The 8420-nt window shown below is 33.2% G+C and overlaps 2 protein-coding genes across 2 annotated transcripts; one reads left to right on the forward strand and one right to left on the reverse strand.

Annotated features, from left to right (window-relative positions):
- Positions 1-924: 924 nt before the first annotated feature.
- Positions 925-6475, reverse strand: FucTB (alpha-(1,3)-fucosyltransferase 10). The gene is made up of 4 exons (XM_073968245.1): positions 5913-6475; positions 2311-2711; positions 2066-2252; positions 925-2006 (listed from the first exon to the last, which is right to left on the reverse strand). The coding sequence occupies exons 1-4, from the start codon at positions 6186-6188 to the stop codon at positions 1518-1520; spliced, it is 1353 nt and encodes a 450-aa protein (XP_073824346.1). The 5' UTR covers positions 6189-6475; the 3' UTR covers positions 925-1517.
- A 720-nt stretch (positions 6476-7195) lies between these two features.
- Positions 7196-7741, forward strand: Datp (purine phosphoribosyltransferase family protein Apf). The gene is made up of 2 exons (XM_073965909.1): positions 7196-7410; positions 7464-7741. The coding sequence occupies exons 1-2, from the start codon at positions 7238-7240 to the stop codon at positions 7720-7722; spliced, it is 432 nt and encodes a 143-aa protein (XP_073822010.1). The 5' UTR covers positions 7196-7237; the 3' UTR covers positions 7723-7741.
- Positions 7742-8420: the final 679 nt, after the last annotated feature.

Genomic DNA, 8420 nt, shown 5'->3' on the forward strand with positions numbered 1-8420 from the left:
TATCCTGAGCGTAATTGAGCCAAAACTACTCTGGTTTGTCGTGGCAGCTGACGCTCTTCAGCTGCGACAGATGGGGGATGTGCTCCGATGACTGCATTCACACAATAATTGCTTATGGTCTTATTTATATTGGGCAATTTTCCTTGCGGCAATTGTCAGTTTGATGGAGGGGTGAGGCATATGGTGACCCTTTGCCTCTCAACAACCTCTCTTACCGACAAACTGACGATTGCCGCCAGGAAAATTGCCTAATGTAATGTAAATAAGGACTAATGTAATGTAAATAAGGACTAATGTAATGTAAATAAGGACTAAATTCATTTCATTTATTATGGGATATTTTGCAATTGCTTCTTTAGACTGATTAACCCCCAGTTTTTGTAACTTATTTTTGTTCGTTCGTCTATATTCGTAATAATTTAGGCATTCACAGCTCAGCCTCCAGATGACATACACATCTAATTTTTCGTATACACGTTCCATATACCATTAAGGATTCCTCGTTTAAAAATCAGCGCTCTACATTTGCGCTAAAGCGAGTAAATCGATCTACAAAATTTGACAATTCGTGTGAGAAGAATAAATTTTTTTACAAAAACTGGGGGTAAAACCACATTTCGAAGAAAATTAATCCAAAGCACTATAATATGGAAGAAATCATGATTGAAATAGAAAAAATTGTTAAAGTTTTTCTTTCTGTTAGAATAATATGCCAATTTTGAAAAAAAGTAGATTTTTAAATGGTTTTTAGATTCTAAACTTTAGAACATTTGTAGGGACAAATTTCTCCACTTTTTTTTTAATTCTTTTTTTAAATTTATTTTTATTACTCATGAAGTCTGTTTCAAACTTGGTCACACTTGTAGGTGTGTATGTGCAGCTCCAAATTACGGTACATGCTCCCAATAATTGGTGTATGTCAAATTTTTTGCATCAATTTATATTTATTGAATGTTACATGTATAACTTACTCGCTAATTAGTTTCCATAACATATACATATGTTTATTTAATACGACCAAAGGACTAGTTTCTTACACAACACAGGCTGTTTCATAAAAATTCATATCTTCAAAACTTATGCATTTAAAAACTATAACTAAATAATAAGCTAAAACAATAATATTCTATTTGGCTTATATGGAAATTAATAGGTGTGTCTTTTTACTTATTAAATGTTGCTGAAGCATTTTTTCAGCAACTTTTCTTTTATACAACTGTCAAAATCTGCAACATTAGTAATAATTATTACAGTTATTATTGAAATCTTATAAAAACAATGGTATTTACTTAATAAAAATGTAGTAGTTTCGTATATTACAAATAATAAATAATCCTATAATTTATTATTTTATATTTTCTTATATTATTGGTATATATGAACAATAAAAATAGAGAAGCTGAAATGCAATATTAGTTTTTGTTAAGTCCATTTAACGTTTTTGGTTTACGAGGTGGCTATTTACCCTTCAAAGCCTCAATTAGTATGCTTAGTATACCGGTTTGAAATTTTAACATCTAACATTTACCAAGTGATAATTCTTTATTTAATTTTTTCATGAACTCCTCACTCGTAAAATTCTTATTTTGCCTAAAGAACTGATCCAAAATGTGCGCTTTACACTTACCAACATTCATTATCGAATACCAATCGTCATAGTTAGACACCTTTGCATACATAGATGGATAGACCGGTTCATGGGCACATTGATAGTGCATTTCGGATGCCATGTGACTTGCTTTATTTTTCTTCTGATTATACACATGGGAACAAACGGCACATTCAAAACTTTGAAAGATATCTCCATTATACATAGCAGTCTTGCGATTATTCAAATCATTTAACAGCCGCTTGTTTGCAATAGGCTGCAGCATATTGTATTTATGGTTTAAATACGAATTATAAAGTCGGTCATTTGAATCCAATTCTTTGAGAAATATTGCTAATGATTCTGGACTTTTGAAATCTCTCACGTCTATAAATGACTTTTCATTCGGGGACCAATCCTGAAAGAGAAAAATTAGTCTTGTACACATACTTTGTTACTGTGTAGCACATATTATACTTTTATGGAAGGTGATCCGTAGTATATAGGTATAGAACCAGCAATAAGAGGCCTCCAAAATTTTTCCGTTATATAGTCGTCGCAAACTCCATTTTCATAAGATATTACGAACTTATAACGCGCCATGAATTTTAAAAGCTCTGGTGCATACAGGTTGTTTAAATAGTCGTGTTGTATTACCTGCAAACTATGAGTATATAAATGTATGAATATAATTAATATTTCAAAATCCATTGGTTAAATACCTTTTTGGCAAATTTCGATTTTTTAAACATGTTCCAAATGAATCAACCTTAATGTAATTCATTAATTCTTTCACATAATCGTCACGCCCAGACATAGTATCGCAATCTGATTGAATAAAAAGAACAAGAGCTTCGTCTTTGTGGCGTGATTTTTCTCCTATGGGAATTGTATAGGCGGGACTGGTTAAGTTTTCAACATCCGTCAAGTAGTATGTTGTCAATGGCATATTGCTGTTCCGACTGAATGTTGATGTAAAGTTGAAATGTTGTAGCCAATCATTGTATGGCATAAATGGCACATTTCGTGGCGATTCTTCGTGTATTAAAGCCCATATATGATGCGGTAGGCGTGGCAAAGGAAAATCACCGATTTTAACATTTGACCCGTAAAATAAAATCGCCTAAGACAGAAACAAACAAAATTTTGCAACAAGAATAATTTTATGATATTAAGTTTCTAGACAAAGATCTGTCATATATATCTACAATATATATGTACATATATCTATATATACACTCCGTTTCATGTCAATAGCACATTTCAAATTGCTTTTTGTTACTTCATTTTAGTCGATATCCGTGAAATAACCTCGGGAATGTTTATATATCTTGGTTTGTAATCTTATGAAGTATCTTTCAACAAAAAGTTTGGCTTCGATTACGTACCGTTATATTTTTTTTTAATTTTCATTCAAAAAGTCCAAAATTTGTACGGTTTAAAGTGATTCATCGGAATAGCACATTCTTTAATAACTTGGGTAAAAATGCAAATTTCGAATGGTTCTGTTACGATTCGTTAAAATTTGAACAAATAAAAACAATTTTAAGTTTGAAACGCTAAAATTGGTCGAACTATGACTTTAATACCAGGAATATAAGACCTTATAAAAGCTGTGGACCTTAATTGTCTATAATACGTTAAAAATTTGGCATAAGTTGGCAGTTTTTTGTCAGATTTATAAAGATTTAATGAAAAATGAATGATAGAAGACAAATGGTGCAAAATAAACTTGAGCTTCTACTGAAATTTGGGTACATATCTCCTTGAAACTTCAAATTCCTATGAATCCTATTGCATAATAGGCTTCAATGTTGGCCTTAAGATAACATAACGGTTAAAATATTGGGCGATTTTTATTGCTGTAGGTCTGAGCTAATGATCTCATGACAGAAAAGGATAAAACCTAAAAAAATAGCGAAAATCTGCCAAAAATTTGCAAAAATATTTGTTGAAGAAAGTCAATTTTCCCACACATTTCTACTGAGCTTTTGCGTGGAGTATATCGTGACACTATTTTTGGACAGAGTTTGGCGAAAATTGTAGGTGCACCAATAGTAAATGGGGTTCTTGTGCTTCTGTTGCGTCAATTTTTGAAATAAAAATCAAATTCCGTTCGTTGGTAATGGCGTCAGTCGAGAACGGCTGGACCGATTTGGATAATTCTTTTTGTGAAATGTTCGTCATAACCCGAATTTTTATGCAAAGAAAATTTGACCACGACCGCTTTTACGGCCACTTTTTCAATTTTCACTTTTATTCTTTTTTACAAAAACTACTGAACTAATTTTCCTGAAATTGCCATGGAATGTACAGGGATGGCCCCCGGTGAAAATAGGCTACATAATTTTTTCAATTTCGGAAGGGGCGGGGAACTTCCCCTATACCATATTTCTTAAAAATTGTCATATTTACAATAATTACGAATGTATCGGTTTGAAAATTAATTTGCGAGACAATTGTGGTTGTGTCTCCGACCTTATCTACTTATTTACGAATCCAATACTACTGAACCAATTTCCATAAAATTTGCAGCAAAAGCTCAATGGTTGCCGTTATTATGAATATTTTATGAATTCTTTTAAACGCTATATATAAACCAAACCTATGATTATATCAGTTTCAGCATAAATTTTGGGAGACAATGGGGTTGTGTGTATACTAGCTATATATTTGGAGTCAAATGACCGGACCACGCCCACTTCTTAAATATGTTATATATTGAAAACTAATGAACCTAATTTCATGCAATTTTCAGAAAATGTTCAGGAATGTCCCGTGGTCCAAAATGCCGTTTATTTATAGAAGAATTTCCGGGGCTTATTGTTTTACAATCGCTATATGTGCTAAACTTATGAGTGCATCGACTTGCAAATTAATTTTCGAGACAACGGTGGTTGCGCCTCCGACCAAGAAAAATGATATATGTATGTATTTACAAATTTCCCCAAAATGGTGAGGTTCAACGGTCCATCAGCCATGAAAAACTAAAACATATACGTCTCAATAAGCGGGAGAATTATAATTATATCGTTTTAGTAAAAAGGCAGGGGACATGGACGATCATAAATCCTAAACAGCATCAATGGGCGAAAAAATTCGACAAAGTCCGCATGAGAATAGAAAGGTTACAGCCAAAATCGGTAGATACATTTAAAATCCTCCTCTGTTTGACAATGGACCGGAGAAGTGAGGTAGAAAATACCAATTTTTGAATTGTCAAGCATAAAAATTTTCATTATAACTCATTACGGCGGGACAGCAACGCGGATTAGCTTGCCACCTCCGTGTTAAATTGAATTTTTGTAACCATTATATGAAATTCGTTTTCCTTGAGATTGAAATTCATCTTGTCATAAGATTTTTTCTCTCATTTCTTAATTTTGACGCCAATCTCTTTTCAGGGTAATAGTGCTTTTGTTCGTTTTTATGCTTGTTGCGTGTTTGATTACAAATAGAAGTTTCAAAATGTAGAGCAGTTCACATCTTTCTCGAGAAAAAAACAGATGGTGAAGCACAACATCAAACATAATCTATGATGTACTTATTTTTTGGCCATACCTATGTGTATATTAAAAAATTGGAGCTTAGATTGTTATTCCAAGGTAGTCATACGGTATTCCCTATCTTATGTGCCTCTAAAGAAAATTTAGGCCGAAAATTTAGTGTTTTGTAATTATTTATCATTATTCAGGATACATATTTATCCCAAGTTATCCATTGTCTTTGATAGGATTTTAGTGGACAAACTGCATACTTAAAAACTTGAAGATAATGTAAGTCAAAGAAAGATCATTTTTAAACCAATTTTAAATTTGTCATAGCCCCATTATTATAAGTATTCTTTTATTATAGTTTGGATTTACCGAACAGATTTATAGCGTTCCGGTTAACTTAAAGTTAAAAGTGATGATTGAATTTTAAGGAAGAGCTTCTTGGAATTAACTTTCAATGTAAAAATTATATTTTTAATGCCTCCAAATTGGTTTATTCTGCGTTTTCAAATCCATCAGATAGTAAAAGAACACATGTAATAATGGCCCATAATCTGATAAGTACGGACGAAACATGGCACAATTACCCAAGTAGTGGCATCGTAAAATTTTGAATATGTTATGTTCTTTATGTTGTTGGGGAAATTACAACAAAAATAATTTTTTTATAAAGTGATTTGACTTTTCATATTCGATCAGGTGGTGTGATAGGTAGTTCTGCCATGGGACGAAAGTAATGTTCAAAAAAACAACCAATAGCAAAACAGTCAAGTAACATATTGTCACTGTGACACCACGCCCATTTCAGATTTAATGTTGAATCTACTTACACTAGCATCTTGCAGTTGATCTCTTTTTGTTGTAAATCTGCAAATATTACTAACGTCACAAATTCTTCTCGATTCATAGCCACCATCTACTAGTGGAGTCCACCATATTATCAATGGAATATCACTGGAAGTCTTTTTACTTTCCCAGTGGTCCTTTCCATGTTCGCCTTGTAAAACTTGACATGCCGCCAGAAGAAAAGCGACGACAATCAGAACAACCAACAGCTTCCTCCATTTACTGACATTCAAGTGGAACATTTTCGCATTTTCTTTCATGTATTCAATATTTATGTACTTGGATATGTAGGTATATTCTCGACCCTCTCTATTCGTTTCGTTGTTAGCCAGAACTGAACTGTATTTTTTATTCAAAAGCTACATAATTAGAATTCAATTCGAGCTTTGAACATTTCCAACATTAATCATTCATCTTTAACTCGATTTGTTTATTATTTTATCAGCAAAAAAAAAAAAAAAAACAAATACAATTACTGTTCCTTATCAAATGAAAGTACTCAGTTCGATGTGAATGGCGTTTTTATTAGTTTATCAGAGTTCGTATTGTAAACCATGGTACAATAATACAGGTAGCATTATCATGCCAGCTGATGGTAACATAATGTGTCAATTGCATTGAATTGATGTCAAATTTTGACATATTATGTTGCCAACAATTGCCGATGCGGCTACCTGTGTATTTGTACCATGTTGTAAACAACATCAGATGATTTCATCAGAGTCGGCAAACTATCGGCATAATTGGTACCATAACTTATGTTGGCGATGTTTCGTACTCTACACAGAAAAAGAAAATTTTATGCATAATGAAAAAAAAAATACTAAACAATGAGATATAAATTTTCTGATTTTCTCTAATATAAAGCTGTAATCAATGACAACACGAAATTAAACATATGTTCACATAATATATTCATTTTAATTTTTATTACAAATCTGTCGTCATTGGTTCAATTTGAAATGCCAACACTAATATAAAATGATCATGGTACAAATACACAGGTAGCCGCATCGGCAATTGTTGGTAACATAAGATGTCAAAATTTGACATCAATTCAATGCAATTGACACATTATGTTACCATCAGCTGGCTCGATAATGCTACCTGTATTATTGTACCATGAAAATGATCAGGTGGACATGGTACAATAATACAGGTAGCATTATCATGCCAGCTGATGGTAACATAATGTGTCAACTGCATTGAATTGATATCAAATTTTGACACCTTATGTTACCAACAATTGCCGATGCGGCTACCTGTGTATTTGTACCATGCAGGTGGAAATAGTTTAATTATTTTTTCAATGGCCAAAAGAGCTGCCGGTTTTGTTATTTTCCGCCGTTTGCGCGATGAAATTGAATATCTATTACTCAAGGCATCATATGGTGATTTCCACTGGAGCTCCCCAAAGGGCCATGTAGATCCAGATGAAGATGACTATACTACTGCTGTTAGAGAAACTAGAGAGGAAGCTGGGTAAATGGTAGCATTCATTATTTCTTGTTCATTATTAAAACAAATTAATTTAGGTACTCTGAAGAAGACCTTCTTATCTACAAAGATAATCCAATTACTCTCAATTATGAAGTAAGAGGGAACCCGAAAACTGTAATTTACTGGTTAGCAGAACTGAAAGATGTGTCCAAAGAACCTGTACTTTCAGAGGAACATACAGAGCTAAGGTGGTTGAATAAGGAGGCTGCCAAGGAAATAGTGGGTTATAAGGATAATCAAGAAATGATTGAAAAATTCCATGAAGCCATTTTAACACTTTGTTGCAAGAAATAAATAATTTTACTGTACATTACATAGATTTTGGAACAACTCTAGTTTAGTAAAAACCCTCCGATTTTTTTGAAATTTTTTCCAGTGGTAGATATTGTTGCGCTGATCACGGAAATGTATAATTTTCTTGGGGGACGGACCCGGTTATTGGACCCGGCTCTACTGAACCGATTGCTACAAAAGCTCATGGAAATACCTTTCCAACTTATGGAAATACCTTTCCAAAAAGTGGTCATATGATGGGGTTATTTTCAGGTGGTCAGGTGATATAACCCAAAAACTGATTTTTGGACCCGGATTTTTCCATAAAACCCTCAAAAAGTCGAAAATGGGTCCATTATGGGAGCCCGCTTAATGTATGTCAGATTATAGCTCGCACTTTAACCTTTCCAAAATGGTGCTATATAAGCTTTCCAATGATACCTATTTTGTAGCAATCGGTTCAGTAGAGCCGGCCCAACCCGGGTTTTGTACCCGGACTTTCGGGTCCAATAACCGGGTAACCGGGTCCGTCCCCCAAGAAAATTATACATTTCCGTGATCAGCGCAACAATATCTGCCTCTGGTAAAAATTTCAAAAAAATCGGAGAGTTTTTACTAAACTAGATTTAAGCCTAGATTTTTTTTCTATATTAAAAAAACAATAGTTGTGTCTTTTTACTTTTTCAGTAATAATTATTCAGTAACTTCTTTTCAGAGAG

Source organism: Musca autumnalis, unplaced genomic scaffold (assembly GCF_047663935.1).
Source record: "Musca autumnalis isolate F117 unplaced genomic scaffold, ASM4766393v1 scaffold_2, whole genome shotgun sequence".
Lineage (NCBI taxonomy): Eukaryota > Metazoa > Arthropoda > Insecta > Diptera > Muscidae > Musca > Musca autumnalis.

Bases quoted from the DNA above. Each gene is read 5' to 3' on its own strand.
- FucTB (XM_073968245.1), bottom strand. From the start codon at position 6,188: ATGAAAGAAAATGCGAAAATGTTCCACTTGAATGTCAGTAAATGGAGG. The intron at 2,712-5,912 runs GTAAGTAGATTC...TTTCTGTCTTAG, and splicing joins ATCAACTGCAAGATGCTAGT to GCGATTTTATTTTACGGGTC. The intron at 2,253-2,310 runs GTATTTAACCAA...ATATACTCATAG, and splicing joins AATCGAAATTTGCCAAAAAG to TTTGCAGGTAATACAACACG.
- Datp (XM_073965909.1), top strand. From the start codon at position 7,238: ATGGCCAAAAGAGCTGCCGGTTTTGTTATTTTCCGCCGTTTGCGCGAT. The intron at 7,411-7,463 runs GTAAATGGTAGC...AAATTAATTTAG, and splicing joins GAAACTAGAGAGGAAGCTGG to GTACTCTGAAGAAGACCTTC.